General features: G+C 49.3%; 6 protein-coding genes across 6 annotated transcripts; 1 reads left to right on the top strand and 5 right to left on the bottom strand.

Moving 5' to 3' along the window:
- Positions 1 to 933: 933 nt before the first annotated feature.
- Positions 934 to 1,263, bottom strand: ANOM_010756 (uncharacterized protein; the record flags this gene model as incomplete). The annotated part of the gene is made up of 1 exon (XM_015556012.1): positions 934 to 1,263. One exon carries the CDS (start codon positions 1,261 to 1,263, stop codon positions 934 to 936), a length of 330 nt encoding a protein of 109 aa, XP_015402245.1.
- Positions 1,264 to 3,978: 2,715 nt separating this feature from the next.
- On the bottom strand, positions 3,979 to 4,560 carry ANOM_010755 (uncharacterized protein; the record flags this gene model as incomplete). Its single annotated transcript, XM_015556011.1, has 2 exons — positions 3,979 to 4,008; positions 4,063 to 4,560. 2 exons carry the CDS (start codon positions 4,558 to 4,560, stop codon positions 3,979 to 3,981), a joined length of 528 nt encoding a protein of 175 aa, XP_015402248.1.
- A 1,583-nt stretch (positions 4,561 to 6,143) lies between these two features.
- ANOM_010754 (DUF3405 domain-containing protein) lies at positions 6,144 to 8,379 on the bottom strand (the record flags this gene model as incomplete). Its single annotated transcript, XM_015556010.1, has 6 exons — positions 6,144 to 6,245; positions 6,301 to 6,345; positions 6,406 to 7,246; positions 7,303 to 7,921; positions 7,970 to 8,193; positions 8,264 to 8,379. Coding segments are annotated over 6 exons (1,947 nt in total), but the record flags the coding sequence as incomplete, so codon positions are not given.
- A 3,838-nt stretch (positions 8,380 to 12,217) lies between these two features.
- ANOM_010753 (caspase family protein) lies at positions 12,218 to 14,118 on the bottom strand (the record flags this gene model as incomplete). The annotated part of the gene is made up of 9 exons (XM_015556009.1): positions 12,218 to 12,482; positions 12,531 to 12,700; positions 12,752 to 12,972; positions 13,022 to 13,118; positions 13,169 to 13,244; positions 13,297 to 13,344; positions 13,396 to 13,764; positions 13,819 to 13,952; positions 14,009 to 14,118. 9 exons carry the CDS (start codon positions 14,116 to 14,118, stop codon positions 12,457 to 12,459), a joined length of 1,251 nt encoding a protein of 416 aa, XP_015402250.1. The 3' UTR covers positions 12,218 to 12,456.
- Positions 14,119 to 15,993: 1,875 nt separating this feature from the next.
- On the bottom strand, positions 15,994 to 16,585 carry ANOM_010752 (uncharacterized protein; the record flags this gene model as incomplete). The annotated part of the gene is made up of 2 exons (XM_015556008.1): positions 15,994 to 16,369; positions 16,413 to 16,585. 2 exons carry the CDS (start codon positions 16,583 to 16,585, stop codon positions 15,994 to 15,996), a joined length of 549 nt encoding a protein of 182 aa, XP_015402249.1.
- A 1,378-nt stretch (positions 16,586 to 17,963) lies between these two features.
- Positions 17,964 to 19,954, top strand: fbx15 (F-box domain protein; the record flags this gene model as incomplete). The annotated part of the gene is made up of 2 exons (XM_015556007.1): positions 17,964 to 18,122; positions 18,176 to 19,954. 2 exons carry the CDS (start codon positions 17,964 to 17,966, stop codon positions 19,952 to 19,954), a joined length of 1,938 nt encoding a protein of 645 aa, XP_015402251.1.
- Positions 19,955 to 20,479: the final 525 nt, after the last annotated feature.

Here is a 20,479-nt window from a genome sequence, read left to right as displayed (position 1 = left end):
TGGATTGCCTTGTACTGATATTCCCTGTGCCGACACGAGTACCTTATAGATGAATAGTAGTACCAAGGAGTATGCTTAGTTTTTCAGTCATTTTCAATCGTTAGCTAGAACGCGATACAGAAATGAATATGAAGATCAACATATATCATGTTCTAAGGCAATGAGGTATTTTCCCTCTATGTATATGAATCCTTATGCTGCGGAACACCCAAAGCACCCCTTGTGGATCTTTCACGCAGCCTAAATATTCAGAATCAGGCACAAAGGAAACGAACAATGCAGGCTTCCTAATTTACTGTCTACAATGGTATTACCCCCGGTAGGGCTGAATACCATATCATACGGGCTATGTTATTCCCGCTATCTCCGCTATCACCGTGATCACCTCTAACGCCATGATAATAGTTTATTGATGATATGTCCAATATTAGGAAATCCAAGCAATTATCTATCTGCAGGGAGGAGTTTGGAGACAGGACCCTGCTTTTTAGTAAGTGCCAGGAGAGGTAGCGAGAATGGGTTAGACGGGGGTATATAGATGATGAAAGCGACGTGTATTTGACAACCCAAGGCTCAAGTGGGAAGAAGAAGCATATTGTTGAAAGATCAAGAAAGAACCTTTGATAGTCTGGAGGTCATGTTTCACAAGTCTAATGTGTTCGCTTCATGTTTACTCTACTCTATAAGCGACACCTATTTTACCAAACTTGGCATCCTCTTATCTCTAGAGATTATTGGAGCTTGGAGGGAGCAAGAGATAGTTACACGCTAACAACATAGAGATAGACAGACGACATTCCAGGTGATATCATGTAATCCAACGGACGAGACTAGAATTGCAATCCCCTATCCCCCTCCGCCATCTTCATCCACCTATCCCATCTCCCTGCTTAATGTATTGAAGCAATTGTCCCAGGGCCAAAGGGTCTCCATCTACATTCTGATGGACCAGGATCCTTGGCCGGCAATGGGGGTCCTCTGGGAGATGGGAGACGAGAGAGGGCCAGTGATCTTGATTTGCTTGCCAGCCTGGTTGGTCAATGTCAGGCTAATATCAAGGACGCCGACGTATGACGGTCCGGATTGGACGCTGAAGGTGCCAACAAGGTCTTGGACATTGTCGTATTCGAGTGTAGCGTCGGACTGCCAGTTCTCAACACTTTGGCTGAAATTACCATGGAGCTCAGCCTCGTAGCCTTCCACATTCCATTTCCCAGTGAAGTTGTTAAAGTTAGCAGAAAGTGCACCTGTCGCGGAGGGCATCTAGGGAGAGAATTAGAACAAGGGCATGAACAGAGGAAATAGTGGATCATAATAGTGTGTAGGGAGGTCTTACCTTGGTGGTGAGAGGTAATAATTAGCTAGAAGAACAGAGAGAAAAGAGTTATAGTATACTGTTTTCACTGGTCTTTCTGGTCGTTGTATTCCAGGATAAACGTGGGCAGCCCCCCACGTATTTATAGTTCAGCTCTCAGCCCAGGTCGGGTGCTTTGAATCGAGAGAAGAAGAGAAATAGTTGACTAACGAGAATGAATTGCCTCATCTGATCGGTGCATCCATGGGCCACGTCGCAACATCCGTGTGTCATGGCGATGCAAGATACTCTACGTGTCCTTGGCACGAGCGAATGAATAAAGGCTGATCGGCGAGCGGGGTAGACGACTTGAGGATAAGGCATCAGCTCGAAATTGCGGGGTTTTTGTCTGTCTGCCTGTATCGAGTGGTACAGATGCAAGTTGATATCGCCATAATTCCGTGGCTGTGCTCTTGGAGCAGATAGTGCCTTGATATACAAGACAAACAGCCGAGTTGACTACTTTACGAGATTTCTCTGAATTAGGTGCCCAAATACAAGAGATGAGGAGTAGTGAGACAAAATCCGAACAACTAATTTTCACTCTGCAGCGACAAATGTAAGCATAACAATGTTGTATTGAGTGACACATCAAACGCACAATTTGGGCAGTTTGATGCTATGACAAAAGGCATCATACGGATCCCTTGTGACTACGAGGGATCTCTGGTTCAATCTGACGGATCGATATGCAATTGCCTTCACGTCCCCTTGGCTGAAATTTTCATTCGTTGTCGATTGGTTGTTAAATCGTTGCTGGCTCACTGCTCGGCGGACGCGTCGATCCGTTCATCCAACTTTGGGTCCACCAATATGAGGGTCGGTTATGGATCGACCCAGTATTGACCCCACCGAAGGATAATCGGTAGTCATCTACGGTCAAGGAGTGAGCCACAATAGTTATAAAAAGATGGTTCATCAGCAATGTGAAGACTCTAGTGAATGAGGCACAGGCTCGTCGACACAAGAAACAGCTGACTCGATGGTCAAATCAAAAAACGAACAGCGTATCTTTTCTAGCAGGCAAGATTCCAAACAACCCCGCTCTTATGAATAAACAATTACAGATTGTCTATAAATCAAACCGTGGCTGACTGACCAGGGTTCCACCCGCATGGACTCAGGCTCGGCGATCTTTAGATCGAGATTCCTTCCAGGCCCTATAGGGGGATCTTCATTGAGATTCTTGAGGTCTCCGTGCGCCTGGGAAAGTGTCGAGAGTGGATTCATCGCCCTCTGTGCGTTTCAGCTGCGGGTGGAAGTCAATGCGCCACGATGATGTGCTGGCAAATCCTACCCATACATATTAGTGCTTGACCCGCCACACTTGTCAGACTGTACATGGCCAAGGGATCAATCAGAGTTAACTAAAATTAATTAAACCACTTGAATGGAGGTCCGAGACTCAGGAACTGTGAACTTCCAGGTGGATTCTAGTCAGCTTTGCCACTTCCAATATGGTATTCCTATAGTGTTCGTCCGCAGGTCGTGTTCTTTGTAGACTGAACCGTTCCCTGAATAAGTATGTGCCGATTATCGGCTTATCTAAGCCGCTAGAAGAACTAGGCCTAAATAGATTTAGCCTTGTCTAGTCAGTAGCCACTCTACTGTAATTTAGGCGTAGTAGGCGGGTGGCATGTATCCAGATATTATAACCACTCTAAACCACCCCTAACTATATCCAATAAATACAATTTCTTTGGGATTTTAAAGAACCTGGCAACTAATCTCTTTATACCTCCCAGTTGATCTCCCACTCTGCCACGATGTAGCTAGCTGATATGCGTCAACAAACGCAATCAGGACACAAGATACGCAAACCCCCACTGATTTTCCATCAGTACCACGCCTCTACCAAGATGTTGCATGACTCTGGCCCGATACTGTTCGACTTAGATGTCTCGAACCATTCCATCAAGCTCGATTTGCATTATTTCTTCTATGAGGGTGGATTCAACCAACTTCTTTCTGGCGACTTGTGAGCTGTCCGCTGAGGCGGCATCTATGTTGTCGACTAAAGCAGCTTCCAGAAATCTAGGAAGCCAAACTGATAGAAAAGTAAATGGCGAGCATCAATTTAAACCGTTGATTACGCTAATTTTGGGCCCCTTCAGAGCTAACACCCCGATATATTTAAGCCCTAGTAGCGAGTTTGCGGGGTGCAGGTTGAACCGCTGAAAAGGCGACCTAGTGCCGGGTCGGGCCCTAGATCTTGAGTCCACAAGGAAATCAGTTCTAGTTATCTCTAGTTCTTATATACTTTTATCTTAGAGACTGGGTCCGTAGTATTATCCACGGAAGAATATTTATTTTATGAGAAATGGTATAGACCACTCTTTTGAAAGAGAGAGGCACTGCTTCAATAGCTTCTATATCCGGTTTCTTAGAGGTAAATGTAGGTTAGCGATGCAGCAAACCTTACACAATCATGAAGCGGATAATGATATCAAGGTCAAGCGAAAGAAAGAGTTTTTCAGCAGTCAAGTCGAATCTGTAGAAACCACAATGCATTGGAAAGACTATCATGATAATTAGACAATTGGTTCTGTAGTACAGGAATTAAACAAGCAGCGACTTAAGGTTTGTGTCAGTGTCTGCATAGCCCATCGCACGTTATCACAGGGTTATGCATCCAGAATAAGAAGAGGCTCAAGCTACAACTCCACTCAGCATCACGCCAGCAAGGGATCTGATTATCTCTGGCGTACCTCATCACCCAGCTCTGCGGCTTCTGGAAGAGATGCAGGTAGTTCGCCCACCGGTCGCTGAGAATATGATTTGTCATAGGCCTGATTTCGCTCGAGGAACGAGAACTCGCTCGAGGAACTAGTTGTTGTGCGCTGGCGTGCCCTTCTCTCCCATACCGCCCACGCCATACAACCTAGGGCAATTATGCCCAGAGGGACACCAACTCCAGCACCTATGGCGGTCTCTCTCGAAGAGTCTTGGACACATATCTCCGTGTTGTTGGGGGCAGACGATGAAGAGTTGGAGGCGCGAACCAGGCCGGAGAGACCAGCTACATCTGGGATAATTTCGCCGCTGGTGACCGTAAATGGTGTTTGAGAAGCACCCCCTGGAAGATTGCTACAGACAGTCTTGCCCCGGTCGGCGACAACTGAATTGCAACAGTATAGAGTGCTGTCGTCTGATCCATTCAGGTAGACTAAGGATGATCCAGAGCCCAATTGCGCATCTCCTATCATTCGGTATGGTTAGTTCGACACTTGAGTAAAATCTTAGTGTTCGGGTTAGCGAAGGACTCACGGCACCATGTCGGGCAACCAGATGACCATGTTCTATCTGTGCAGCTCCCACGAGTCAATGTGTATGGCTGCGTGGTTGACAAACATAAATTGTTGGAAAGGCAGATTGCGTCTTTTCCGCAGCAAGGGCCAGGTCTCCCGTCAGTGTTGCATGGGACATCGGATTTCGCAACATCCTTGTTAGGGTAATAGCAGACGTTAGCCATTATAGTCGTTATGATGAGCGAGTCGCAAGCGGATGGGACTATGGAGACCCTATCTGTAGATGATAATCAAATGAAGCATGTCGGTATGTCACGGGGAAGGATTGTTTTTAACTCTAGCAAACAGAAACATCAGAGGGAAGTAAGACGACAAGTGAGAGGGCGTCTCTGGAAACCAGCCTTGTCGTTTAATTACCAGCACAACCCCCCACTCAAAAGTTCCAATCATCTCTCAACAATAGATATGTAGTGCTCAGACCGGCGTACTTCCGTTCTTCCGGTGTTAGTGGAGTACAACCCCAGATACCGATGTTTGCTTTTTCTTCTTCTGCTTCGTCTTTTATGTATATGAAGGCAATACCGTCTCGTGAGTACAGTTGCACTATGTCACGGTAGAGAAATAGGAGTAAAACAAGAGAGACCTTGTGAGAAAGACATCTGACGACTGGCTGTTTTACAATGGCATGCTAACTCCGAAAGGATGTTCAATGACGAGCGCTTGGGGAAGCAGGATAAGAATGAAACCTCAGCTCAAGACAGCATCTACCAGATAGGGATTGCCGCAGTCAGGTTGCATGAACGGACTTATTCACTAGCCTTTAGCTAGTTTTACAAGTAAATATTGAACCACCGTACCCCTGTTCGACGTAGGGTCCTGGCCCTGGATGTTAAATGAAAGTATCACAGGCGGCCAAGCCCCAGCGCTAAAACTAGTGGCTGTATTGGTATTACGATAGCATGAATACGTTGTCGGATGTAACACAAGGCGTATTATACTTCTCAGGGTTCTCCCCCAAAATTCCAACGGAAAAGGGGCCTAGAATCCAGATGCCCACATTTCAGGTACCAATAGCCTATCCGGAGGGGACGCTATGTCAAATGAAGCAAGAAGCCAGGAATAATTCTTGTTTTCTTTGTTAAATCCGAAACTTCCGAGCGCCCCAACAAATCATCTGGCACATGCCAGTAATGTGAAGCCTCGATAAGCAGTACGTAGTATGTTTTATAACATCTATGATGGCGTGCTGGACAAGCATTTATTATACAGGTCTACTACCACTAACATACCAGGTATATACTTATAACGGTGGTAGAGGCGTTTTCGGCCCTACCCCATTCGGGCCCCAAAAATTTCAAAATGTATTAGCAGTTTAGCACAACGTAGGTGCAAGTGAGAAGGAATCTAAGATCTACGCGTGTCACATTATGTTATTGTTATATTGCCGTCCCGCGGGAGCCATACGTACATATGCCAACGAGCAGTCAGACCAAGCAGGAAGAAGAATGGATATATCTTTATATTTAAACAACCGGAAAAGTTTACACAGGTACCGCCATAGCCTTACCCTTCTTTTCGGCGGTATTTTTAATCGGATGAAGAAGCATGGATGGATAGCAGAGTCGGCCGTAAAGCTCCTCCCTCTGATAAAACAGTTAGGTCAAGCTACAAAGCGCGAAGGAACGTTCGTGAACATACCAAGTCTCCACTTTCAAACCAATTCCGCCCCTGAGGGTCTTGGTGCTGGAAGGGTCAAGCGGTTAACACCCATAATAGATCATGAGCAAAAAGCAGATAACTCACGTAAGTGCCATCCGTATATTGGTGGGGATCAATCTTGTAGCCTAGCCACCGTCGGTACAGGTCTTCGGCAGTTTGCGCGGTGAACATGTAAGACATTCGAAACAAGATATGATCCCATTTATGATCGAAGTTCCAGATACTATCCCCCCCACCGTTGATTTTCTCCGGGGGGCCGGGGTTCAATATTCGTCCGAGCTCTTTGGACGTCCACTTACCATCGATATAAAGGGGGTGGGGGACATACACAGCCTTCAGTCCGTGCCAGAGAGCGAATGTCGGGGCTGTCATCTCAGAAACTACGCCAATGCCTTTCTCGATTTCAGCATCATGCATGAGATGAAGCAACGTCCTTGATATGCGGCCCATGGCCACGGCTGACGCGCGTCGGGCGGCGTCCCCTGGTACATTCCAGAATTTGTTGGGATAGGTCCACTGAGTGTCAGTCGGATCGAAAATTGGAAGAAAAGAGACAAAATCAGCCTCCTCGCCAACACCCCACTCATAATTATCATTCTTGGGATCAGCCACTGGCGGCCTGGGACCGGCTGCGGTGAGCCCAGAGACCGGCTTGGGGCCCCACACACTTTCTTTGTTTCTCACAGACTCATCAACCATCTTCCTGAAGTCTTGCCAGCTGCCGTGCGTGCCCGGGATGTACCAGTATGCATTACGCTCCCAGAGGTATTTTCGCGGTTGCTCCTTAGCAAACTTTGCCGTTTGTTCCATAAAATGATATGCATGGCCTGTAAATCGAGCGTCCATTTCCAAGTGCCAGTAAAAGTCGAAATTGGGGTAGAGCTGGGAGAAAACCTGAATTGGCTGCCAATATTGAAGATTGGGGCTGCAAAGGGTTAGCATGCGCAACAACAATCCATGTATTGCATAGAAGCGCTGTACCTATGTTCTTCGACTTTGGGATACCACGCCTTCAGTGTCTCCTCATTATATAATATAGTCATGTCGGCAAACTCCGGTGGAATATACTTGGCCTTCAGGCGTTGCATTCCATCTTGATCATCCACGTGAAGTGACACATTCGGATCTTTCACATGACACAGGAGAAATACCTCGTATTCAGCACCAGTGTGTAATGAGAGCTCCATGACGAGAGATCTGACATAGTGCTTATGGTTCTCGGTCCATTCCATATCATGCCACGTGCGTAGTACGACAGCGGATCTCGACTGAAACTGTGGGCCAGAGGCAGCGTCGGTGTTGCCATGATGGTTGGGCTTGGAAGCGGAAGGAGGGGCACGAGGTAGAATATGTTCTATCCGACGCGGATCTACCTGGCCTGGCTTATATCTCTCTGAGTTTCTCTCAAAGCATTGCGATTCGAGTGATCTCCAGTTGATACTGTCCCAATTGATATTTCCCAAATGCCGGAAGCCTGGGATGGCCCCTTGTTGCTGGTCGTCGCCATAACCATAGGCACCCAGGCGAGAATAGCGATCGGTGCACACAGAGCTGTCGAGACCTGTCGCAGCATAAGACCCAATCAATGGACTAGGAAAGTCTGTTTCATAGGTTAGACCATATGAAACGGTCGAGTGATGGGATATACCTTTCTGAACACCGGGATAAACCAATACCATATCTTCTCGATTTGTTCGGTCTAAGAATTTCCCTCTTGGTCCCTGACACGCATTATAACGCCCTGCAGACGACCTCTGCCACTTCTCTCCGCTATAGTCGGGATATGGGTCATATATCACAGGGCTGGGATGCGAATAGTCATCGGTTGCACTTGTCAAAGTCAATGTCCCACCCCGATAAAACTTATCCTCGCTAGAAAGAATGCCCGTGAGGGAGAAGTCAACAAACGGCCGACAACTCAATAAGGTAGATAACAACATACCGGACGTCACGTAACGTTCCTAGCCCGATTGGCTCGTGTGCGAATGGAGCTTGATCGTCGGATGGGTTTACTTCGAGGGGGCTGGCCACCACATCTCCGGGTCGGAGAACTAATGGCCTGGACAATGCATAACAGTCAGGGTCTGGACGCAGAAAGAAGGCATGGTATCAAAATCTTGCCTTGGTGTGGAAATACTATGGATGATGAGGAATAAGAGTGCAGTGAGGAGAACGTAGTACACCCACGGAGGACGACGGGTGACGTTCAGCGAGAGGAGACTCGGCGGGCAGCCGATTGCCATGCTCGACGGCGTTGGAACAACTCCCCTCCGCAAATGCTAGAATTATTGATAAAACAACGTAAGACGCGGGATGAAGCTGGAACATAAAATAATGGGAAGCAAAAGAAAACGGAGAGGAAACCAAGTGGGTGGAGATAATAATATTAATGATGATGATGAAAATAATAATAATAATAATAATAATAATAATAATAATACAAAGGATAACGCAAGAACGATAATCCTCACTGGGGAGTAAGACTTGGTTTCTGGCTCTACGAAGATCCATTGAGACACAGTAGCATTTCTGCACCTGGTGGGGCTTTAACATCTTGGTGCTGTACTACTTCGTAGTAACAGAGTAGACCACTGTAGGGAGAATAGGGACTGGGAGATATAGTATTAGAGTACTATAACAAGGGTCCCCTCGTCAAAATGTGTGATAGGCTGTCGTGGGCGTCGGAGCCAGCGGCACTAGACCGGATCCGGAGCTTACAGCGGATCGTGTATTTTAAAGGACCCAAGAGTTGCAACCAATTGCAACTAAGCTCTTGCATATCATTGGCGAAGGTTCTTCCCGGGTGATCCCATGATCTGATTAGCGCCGGTATCGGGTTGTAACGCTTGGTAAGAAATAGTCTCTGATCTAGGTATTACAGTACCGCTGAAATGTGCTTGCTACTTCATTGGTAAGCTCCAGGAGATGGATCCTTCGCGGGCTGTCAACTAGGCAGAAAGCAAGAGAATAGATACTTGGCAAGCAGAAAGCCGATCCTTGCCCTGTCGTACTACTAACTGAAGTATTATTCGAATGGATCCTTAGACTGTCTACATAGGACCAGACCATCACCTAGTTTTACTACACTATTGAGAATGCCAAAGGATATGGACGCTGATTCCACCGTTCGGTGACCAAGTTTTGTATTCTGCCCTTCTTTCCCTACGATCACTAGAAGAATGCTCAAAGTATTGCTCCTTTCTATAATAGGTGCTTGTTTGATGGTCGGTTTTGAAACATTTGAGAGACTCCCTCAATTCCATTAAAACATGTGATACAACTTTCGGCCCATCTCGAATTACATTTGATGATTTGATATCATCGGAATGCAAGTAAGCGTTGTCATATGATAATCTGTTTTATCCACAGTATTTGAATTACCAATATATTACACAAGCTACCCTGTATCTCTAGCAAATACAGTTTAACCTTGAGGCAACAGCATGATATCAAGAGTACGAACATTTGCGCCGTTCTTGCAACGAGCTATATAAAGCCATACAGAAGCGAGACGATACTTCTGGCAGGTGTAGAAAACCAAAAAGAAGGCATGGAAATTCTCTGGTGTGCCACGGAAACTCACAACGGCCCGATGGTGATCCCGCAGGCGAGCCCGAAAACAATTGTGGACCTGAAAACTCTGTAAGGGATAATGCAGGGCGACACTAGCACGAGCCTATGGGGAGAAGGACGGGTGGTTGCAGGTAAAGCGGCCGATGGCTAAGCAATCATTACTATTCCTAACTAGTTAACTAACGTAATTTAATTCTCGTAGCAAGTAGTACCGGGCAGGGTCAACTAAAATCCGTACGGGTTCGGGGCCGGAACAAGTTGAACCTCTGGAAACCCGACCCAGCATCGGGGGCGGGACGGAGATCTCGAGCCCGAACCCGCCCCAAACCAACTTTACCTGTGACTGGATCTGGTCAAACATATTGAATATTCAGTAGATGGAACGCATTGCCTCCCTTATCAGCTCCAGACAGACTTATATGTATCTATAGCTCTCCCGACTGTGGCAAAAGCATTCTGACATCCTCTATTGTCGATCACATGTGGAGTAACAAAGTCCCTGCGCTACTCTTCGCATTCTCTAACATGTATGCCAGTCAGCAAAATTCAAGTGGACTAATCCGTTCGCTACTATGGTAGTTGGTGAAAATTACCCCTGAGGAAGTAACTATCTTGATTCTTAAGAACTTGATGTTGAGAGGGCAACCTACAGCCTCTGATCTGTGGATGGCCTTCGACACGATAGCCGCATTTGGCTCAGAACTAGTTTACTGTATTGTCGACTTGCACACGTGATGGATATTCTATAGAGGATTATCTCATCCCGCAACTGAATCGCAGGATCGTCGACGTCTGCGGTGATCTCATCGATATCACAAACGGTTTCTTGCAGCTGGTGCACTTTTCCGTCAAGGAGTTTCTAGTGAGACCTAAGAGCCAATGGCCACACCGGCGGAGAAAACGTCAAATCATGACTTTTCGTGTGCCTTTAGATGGCACACACTGTCAGTTTGCAGCGGCTTGTATAGAGTACCTTTCAAAATGCGACTACGGTTCACCATTGCATGACTGGGACAAATCGCCTGAGCTTGGACGCGATTATCACTTCCTGCGTTACTCGTCTATATATATGAATGCCCATATATATCAATCTGGTTTTACCGTCAGAGTCTATTCGAGGATAGACAGGTTTTTGGATTCAGACCAATGGATTGCTTGGCTGGAGCTTTTGTCCATGAATATGATTGAAGACGAGTCTCTGCATTCCCAGCAAGATGAGCTTAATAAATTTGCATCTTCGTTGGGCGAGCGTCCAGAGAAAGTTTTACGCCAGGCTTTGGACATTTTGAAAGTTTTGCACTTGAGAGGCGATTACAAGAATTCGAACACAAGGATTCGTGCACTGAGCAACGATAACTATTCTTCGGCTTCTTAAAGAATGTCAATGCGTCATTACAATCTCGGTCAGAGCGAGCGAGCGCTCGAGCAATTCCAATATGCCCTAGAAGGACAGGGGAAAGTACTCTAGCCTGAACATCAAGATACTTTGAACACGCTTCATTGGATTGGCATTGTCTATGACGGTCTCAGCCACTATGAGAATGCCCTGGTGTATCTTAGAAAAGCGTTTGGCAGGACAAGAGAAACCCCTCGGGCCTGAGCATCACCAAACTCTGAGCGTACTTCATGTGATGGAGTAGTATCCAGGAAGACATTGACTACCAACGCTAGCGCTTAGCATCATCTTTCATTTCTCCCCTTTCAGGTCTCGACTAGGACATGGATTGCATGTTCCTTACTCTCGCTTGCTACCCATGTGTCACAGATCCTCCGGGTCCCTGGATACTCTATTCCTCCGTGCACCATCCCCGGTCCCCGTTGCAGTCTTAACCCAGCCAGGAAAAAGGTTAGCTGAACGGATAGTCCTTTGCCCCTGGTATCAGAATATCACGGGATATAAGAGGCTCCCAAGTTATTTAACAGCGGGACTAAAGACAAAGGAAGGGGGTGCAGGCAAGAATCAGTTCCTTAGTATCTGTTCCACTATTCAGTTAATGATAAGCAGTTTCATTCTTCTCCATTTAACATACCCTTACCTAGCTGACAGACCATCTAGCCCTGCAGTAGACCCTCTGTTAATCCCATAGCGGGTACCATCACCTAGAACCGAGACTCGACATACCGGGAGCTTACACTATTCAATGTTATATACGAATATCAAGTGTGCCAGATTTATATACATGGCTATAATGGGGAGGCTCTTACAGGTTAGTCAACGCCTCGGACGAGGGTGTGATGTCGATTATCAAGACTTATTATTAACATCCATGTCAGCTGTACACTTAGAGCTTAATTCCACGACGGTAGCAAGAGAGGAAAGGAAGCCCTGTGGCCAAGACTAAAAGCGTTGTACCTTCAGCGGGCAGTTGGTCAGGGAGTATTATTAACAACACTACAGCGCTGCTATCTAGCCAAACAATGCGTAGAAGTGAAGCCGAAAGGAAATATGGCCGGGACTTTGCTCGAGGCCAATGCAATGCTATTGAATGTCATAGAATCGTGTAAACCCAAAAAGAAAAGAAAAAAATAACTACGCATACATCATGTCTCGTACAATACATATCACATCACAAAAAGTAAATTGACATCTAGAGCCGTTAGTAAAGAACAGAAAAATTCAGAAACACAAGACTCACCGAGTGGGTGGCTGCAGCTCAGCTGCGGCTTCTGGCTGTATTTGCCTTCTAATTCGGACCGAACCGAGTTTAGCAGTTGTAAATAGCTCTGCTGTGGACGCTGTTTCAATGTCTTGATAAAAGCCCAACTCAATGCACCTCGAGCCTCTCCGTCCTGGAAGGTATCCGCTCTATTACCTTGTTAGCTGCGAACGACTATGACACCCGCGGGGGGTACTTACGAAGTCTGGGTATCCTTGGAGCCTGAAAACATGACCACATCCGCAGGAGAGGTCTTGGTTCTAACGGTCCGTTGGCGCGCAGAGTCGCCCAGGGCGGCTTTCTTGAGGAAGCCAATTGCAGTCTGGGCGACACTAGCAAAGTCACCTTGTCCATATGACGTGATGGCGCTAAAGAGATCCTGGGCCGCCTCTTTGGCGAGATTGGGTTCTTTCAGAATACCCTAACCAGAATGAGTATCGTGAAGGCATATTAAACGCGAGAAAACGTACCTGAGTGGAGTATACGTAAGGAAGGTCCAGGGCCGTACCCGAGTGGCAGGAGTCGAAAATAGCAGTCAGACGCACACCTGGTTTCAGCGGCCGTACCCTGAAAGCTTTGTCAGTAGTCAGTCGAGCAGCAAATCAAAGCATACATACATAATATCGTGCATGTCGTCGTCTACGATATGTCCAGCCGTACGGTAGTCCAACGGGTAGATAACATCGTCGTATCCTGGTACCCGTCAGCAATAGTCACGAATGGACATGATATCATGGGTTAAAACGTACCATCTCCTCGTCTCCATCCAGATCCGGCGTTCGGCCGCCATGTCCTAGATCAGTCAGCCAATAACATCCCGGTCAGCTTCCGCGGTGGTCTCTACCTGAGAAATGAATGAAAAGCGAATCATTCGGCTGCGCATCCCTGACCAGCCATTGCATTGCTCGCAGGATATTGGCTTTGGTCGGGACACTCATGGGGTTCTGTTGGTCGTCGGTCAGGATGACCATATCTTCTCTCCGGTAGCCGTATCGATCATGAAGGAAAGTCGACATATTGGTCACGTCATTGATACAGCCGCGGAGGGCGTTCGGTTGCCCGGCATAGTTGATACCGATCAACAGAGCCTTCCGTCGACCCGTACAAGCGGAGTACTGGAAGCGATAGTTGGACGGAGCTCCCTTGCCGAACTGCTGCGCCTCCATCGGAGGGCGTGGGGGCGTTTGGCTTTGGCCCCATGACGGCGAGTGACCTAGGGTGGTTAGTGGGACCTGTCCGGCAGCAAGACTGGTATGCCTTCGCTTACTGTGATAGGAGCGATACTGTGACCCCGATGACGGGGGCGGGGTCGGAGTGTGATGGCCATACTGACCAGGGGGCGGATATTGTGGTGGAGAATATGACTGGGGAGGTTGTGCTGGAGGAGGATATCCATTGGAACTTGGACCGGTTAGCCCTACCAGCATTACGGTGAGTGGACAAAAGCGGTCTCTTACTAGTAAGGCTGCGGCGGCGGTGCCCACTGTTGCTGCTGTTGCTGCGGCGGCGGATAGTAACCACCTCCCCAGCGATTGGGGGGAGGGTAATTGTAGTTTTGGTAGTACATCAATTAGGATGGATTTGAGAAGATGCTCGTGACCGTGAAAGGATCACAAGTGTGTGCGTGTGTAGTGAGGGAGTGATCAATTTCCCCTCGCCAAGAAACAGTTCCTTCGTGTGGAGAAAGTCAGTGCACCGTCTCGGACTAAACACGAACCCCTCAATCTACAAGATCGTGAAGAAAAGTAAGCTTATCTTCCCACTGGAGACAGAATGGTGGGGGAAGATGGAACAGAAAGAGAACGAACAAGGTGGACAGGGAATCAGAAGTGAAAGAAGAGGAAGAAGAAATGACAGGAACGCGAGATTTAACAAGAACGGGGAAACCTCAGGCAGGATGGCTGATAGTCCGCATTCCACGGTGGGGTCCGTCCCGTCGGGCGATTGGCCCGTTTGGCCCCTGTGGGTCTGACACGAGACGGATAGGGCAGCAGCGGTCAAGTGAGAGACGTCTTTTTTGCCTTATTTGTTCCCAGTGCAGTTGACGCGAGGGTTAGTCCTCGTAGTAGTGACTGACGATGCAAGTCAATTGGACCGGTCTGATTATGCTACTTCTTTTTTCTTGGTGAGATCTACCATCATATCCCACAACAATCGCACCAGAAATTGACCCCCAAAAAAATGTCACCTTCGATCGGCATGAGTAATCGATGACTTACGGAACGCCCATCAGCATCAATCCAGTGGGAGGCCGTCAGCCTTACCGCAGACTCCTGAAGGTGGATTACGGGAATCTCGGCAAATAGAATTCGCCCCCTGGACCCATCTTGCAGAACGTCTGGCATCATGTTTCTCAACACATGATACGTACGGAGTACTCTATTAATCTGGATGGGACAGCCCTACAGCCCTGGTTCCATGGGACGTGCCACGGTGGATGCCTACCGGGCCAATCCATCCCCCAGGAATCTCAACCAGTTCGGCGCTTGTCCCGATTGGGCAACCTTCCGGAATGTTCGCTAGGCACCAGCATAACAGTCTCGGGCTTGGCCTGCAGCCGGGCAAAACAACGATGACGGTAGGACTACTGTACAATGATAGAATCGTCGGTTGTCGGCTGGCCGATCATCCAGGCTTGGCCAGGAGTCATGCGTCTCAGTGAATCCAGTCCAGTCACGAGGCCTGCACCACAGTCATCCCAGCCCTCTTATCACTTTCTTGGGTTGATTATGGTACGAGTATCTTCAGACCGTCAGGGGCCAGATGCTTCTGCTTGACGGCCAAGTCTTTTGTGGCTGGTCACGGGGTCAGCTCACATGACCACTAGGCAACATGTTAGTCGGGATGTTATGTTCCACCGCGAACCGCGCTGGGAGTAAGCACCGGAACCGATAGCCAACTCCGCGGCATGATGAACGGTGCATTGACTGAGGCTGGCCTGGTGGTAGTATAGTAAAGCTTTATCTTTATGCAGAATCTAATGCAACACGGACCAGGTTTATACAGTGTAGTCCCATTTACTTATGTTCCCAAGGTATTCATGATACCTACCCGCTGTGGAGGCGTGGTGATGTTAAGAGCCTCAACGACACAAAGCCAGCAATGGCGGTAGAGAGTGACAAATGACTTGCGCCGTGATCCAAGGACATAGCCCATGAGTAGAACTTCGACGGTAAAAGGATCAAGAATTAAACCTTACTGGCACAAGAGTATCCCAGGACGGAGGACAGGAGCCTCTAGATATATTCACAACATGTCATGTTGAGCCTCACTGAGCTCCTCGACACGAGGATTGGCCCCTCAGCAATTCCATACACCGAGGCTAGCCTCATTATCGAGACACCGGAGGGAAACTCAATTGTCTGTGCTCGTGCTCCATATAATCATCACCAACCCCTCTTCCTTCGGGGTCTACAAGGATGCTAGCAAACAAAGCAGCCGGCTAGCAGGAATGTGACCAAACAGGGATCCTTGCTTCCCTTGTCTTGAGCGACGCATGGACACGGGTTCCAGACGAATCTATCGACCCTGTTTGCAAACGCGTCAACCAATCTGGGTGCTCACCCACTCGGAAGATCGTCAATACATCTCGTGGGGTGATGTGCAGCGTACAACGTGACGGGGGTCTAGGTTTGGACCTGTTGCGATACCCCGCAGAGCTCGAATCTCCATGCTTATGGCTTATCTCGAACGGGCCATTTATGATTGGCAGGTGGGTCTCAATGAACAAAGATGACCCGGCCACCTTACGTTGGGAGCTCACGCCGCGACGAGGCTGGCTATCCGGTATCAAACGAGACGACCAGTCATCGTGGGACCTGCTCCCCATTGCATAAGAGCCCCCCAGCATGAGCACCTTACACTTGGCTTGACAGGCGATCGTGTGCCATCTTGGGCCTCAGTGCGGCGATCTGGATGACCAGCCTCTTCCGGGGTACCTGATTGATCCTCGTTCGGAACGAGGCAGTGCAAGGCGCAGTTGATGCGCACTTAATTGTTTGCCGTCGCCATTGTTTGACTCGAAAGGCAACCATATTTCGAGCGTCCCGTCAGGTCTAGTGGCTCGATGCATTACTCAGTTGAGAGTGTTCCGTAGACGTGTCCACGGGTGAGCAGATTTTTAAGATGTGCTCGGAGGACACGCACTGACCAGTTGGTTGACGAATATGACGGCATGGATGGTTGGCAGCTTACTAGCACCGCCACGCGATGGTTTGATATGGCAATTCTGGCCCGAGGATGTTCCTCCGAGTTTCCTTTTCGGTTCTGATCATTGCTGTATTTATTGTTGCATCTGAATTCAATGTTCCAATAATTCACGTAAGACGGAAAAGCTCCAGGGACTGGTGTTCACCCATTCAGCATCATTGGTCGATAATTTTTACCGGGTGTGGCAAAGAGATGTGTTCCTCGGGGTAAAGGATCAGCTCGTACAGAGTCCTGCAGCCGCATCACTTTGGACGGACTGGGCTTGATTTCAATTTCGATAGTGTCACGCTGAGACATCAGTGTTTCTCCGACGCGCAACGAGGCAAAATCGGGGCCCGACAGGATGGGGTATAGTTTCGTCGTAGTCACGGCGGAACGAAGCGACCGGCGTGAGAAAAATAGCGCCGGTCGCTTTGTTTTCCGCCACGCTGAGCGAAAAGAGCCGCAAAAAGAGGGCCAAAGTCGGTGAAGCCCCAACAAAAGTTTGCGCTCATTCAAGACCCAGCAAGTTCGTTTCCCAATGATGAGTTATTTTTAGCTCTCTAGTTGCCAGAAAGAGAGAAGGAAGGACAAGAAAGAAGCATGGAAATCAGATCCACCAATCCCACCCGGCCTCATTCCCCGTGTATCACAGACAAGAACAAGGAAACAAAAAAAACCCCCCAGTGACGGCGAGATTGAGGCTCTTAGATGTGGGAAACCGCGACACGGGAGGCGGGAAGAACAAACCCCACTGGTCTAGAGGAAACGAGCGATGATCGCTGCCTTTCATCATCCGACCTTGACGCGCGGACCTTCATTCGATGCATGTGGCGTGGCTTTAATTCTGATGTCCACTAAAGAGTTCCTAATAAGCGCTTCCTAGCCAATCGTCGCGCTGGGGCCGAGAGGCTCCATGATTCCATCGGGCCTTGGATCTCGTTTCGAAAATGATCCTCATGCTTGTGCTAGAGCCGCATTCCTGAACTACTAAAACATGCTCCACGGGCTGAATTGAATCCCGCTGCATGGGTGATTGCCTCTCCTTGGGTAATCTTCATCCTTTGTCGCAGCCATTGACTTGCGTTGCACTCCTGACATTCACTGCTGATTTCCTTGGAGAACACCGTCGTGAAACTCTCGTATTATATTATCTCCTACACTCCTTCAGTGCGGCCGACTTCCTTCAGATGCTTTTCACACCCATCGTGTGCCCCCTCGGTCATGTTAGAGATGACCAAAAATCTAGATTGTATCCCGTACGATGTTTTCTACCAAGTGGCATCCACCCTGGACTGTCATGACTTCATACATCTCAGCCGGGTGAATCGAAGCCTGAATGCCTTGATGCGAAACGAATCGCTGGCACGGAAGACAGTCGAGGTACGAGCCTCTCTACCCTCTCCGGGTGGGACGGAACACTAACACCGCGACAGAACCACCTCCTCCATACCAAGGAAGGGCAACAAGCAAGTGAGAACAAGTCTGGATACCGCCACGCACTGGGGCGTCTCTATGACATTAAGGAAGCAGTGGCAACCGCAGATCCGTATTCCGCCTCGATTATCGGCTACGGGAGCGCCTTTCTCTACAGCGGCGGTGCGCTGTGCTACGTGTTCAACGACGAGATCCGCGCGTTGGATGTCCATGGGGCCAGCCAAGTCGAGCATGTCCTGAATCTGCACGCGGTCCTGTCGCGCGTGATCCCGGGCTGCGACCCGACCGAAGACGCAACCCAACTGTCGCTGATGAACTACAGCCATGGCGTGCTGGCCATTGCCGTGGACATTGTCGAACGACGGGAGACCTGGCTCCTGGCGGTGGATATGCGGCGAAAGACGGAAGGGGGAAAGGGGCGATTGCGCCTGCGCCGCCAACTCGAGAACAAACAGCGATTATTCGTGCGACACAACCAATCTTACCTCTACTACGGGACCCACTCCGGCGCGGGCTACCATGGCTATAAGCAATGGATCGTCAACTGCGTCGAGCTGGCGACGGGCAAACAGACGAACGAGACCCCGGTGCAACTGCACAATTTCGCCGGCAACGAAATCGGACAAACAGTGTGTTTTGATATCCACCAGGACCATCTGTACGCCGTGTCGACGCAGGCGTCGTTCGAGATGGAAGAGGTCGACTGGACATCCTTCTACGTTTGGGTCTGCGTGGCCCCCACCGACAATACGAAGCGCGTGACACTGAACCGGACCTGGCGCCGCCAGCATCGGGAAGGCCCCATTAATGACTCGTGGTCGGATATCTCGCTGCGACACGATGAGGCCACCCAACAGCTGATCATCCTGGAATGTCGCCGCGAGTGGCACAAGGGCGGCAGTGAGAACATTCGCACATACTACGTGCAGCCGCTCCCATCGCCCAGCGAGATCATCCACAGTAAGCACCAGGGCGAAGCCTTCCGTCCCGTCTCTCTGCCGGACGAACCGTTGACCAAAACCCTGGACTCGTCCAGCAAACCGAACTACGAACGCCCCCGCAAGCGCCTCCGCCGACACTATCACCCCGAATACCCCTTGGGCGGCGGCGACGACCCTGTGCCCCGGCGGGACTTCATCTTGAACCGCACCAAGCTCCGCACTTACAACCTGTGCGCCTCAACCTTCATCGATCTCGTCAACGACCCCTGCCCTACCCCCGGCAGCCTAATTCCGCACGACCGCTTACGGCTGCGCATGGTGTCGCGCAAGCGCAAGTGCCCGATCGATGAGGCGGGCGAAGAAGGGCCCCCGAACCGGCTCTATCGTCCGGAGATTACGGAAGACGACCAGGACGGTGATGGACCACCTGCGGACGGCAGTGACGAGCGCTTCGCATCCCGCGGCATCCGCCTCTGGCCGCCTGACAACGCGCCGCCTGAGTTGGCCCAACTGCTCTGCCCCTCCAAGCGCACCGGCAAGGTCGAGGCCATGGCGGACGAACGGACCATCATCTACACCGTGAACCAGGAGGGCCTGCGCTCCGACCTTCAGGCGATCATCCTCATCAACTTCGATCCGGCGCTGCGACTGCCCGGTCTGCGGCGCTTGGACATGTCCGGCACGCCTGAAACCCAACCGACGGGCACTGAACAACCGCAGATACCACCCATGTTCAATCCTCCCACGCGCGCAGGGCGAACCACAAGGAGCCATCTGTCCGGGAGGAACGGGCGATGCACTTGCACATCCAACGTGGATACTGGCTCCGATAGATGATACGACAAGTCTACTGGTAGACATGGCTATACGAGATAGGAAAAAATAAATAAATAAAGAAAAGAGAGATAAGAATCAGCAATAAACAATGGAAACACGACGAATGTCATTAGTAACGCGATTAGGTTGGCCAGACCAAGTCCGCATCTCGTATTAGAAAGATATACGAAGCAGCCAACTCGTAATTCATACCCTGCAACCATGAGCCTAGGACATCTGACATCATCCCTTGCAGCCCAACATTAGGTTAGTTAAGTAACGGACATATCAACAAAAGACAGCCAGGTATCAAACTATAACGCAAACACATAACAACAACACACATCCATCACCGCTGCACCTTCCCGGAGTCCAACTCCACCGGCCGCTGCGTACTGTCACTCACCAACTCCGCCAGCGGCATACCCCCATATTCGTATTCACACCCATATACCCATTCCCAGAGTCCATACCAATATTCACATTCCCAGGACCCAAATCCACATACCCCTTCTCCCCAACCACCCCAGCAGTCCTCCGTCGCTG

The sequence above is a fragment of the Aspergillus nomiae genome (assembly GCF_001204775.2).
Source record: "Aspergillus nomiae NRRL 13137 chromosome Unknown contig00463, whole genome shotgun sequence".
NCBI classification, from domain to species: domain Eukaryota; kingdom Fungi; phylum Ascomycota; class Eurotiomycetes; order Eurotiales; family Aspergillaceae; genus Aspergillus; species Aspergillus nomiae.
This window is presented reverse-complemented; position numbering and strand designations above follow the sequence as displayed.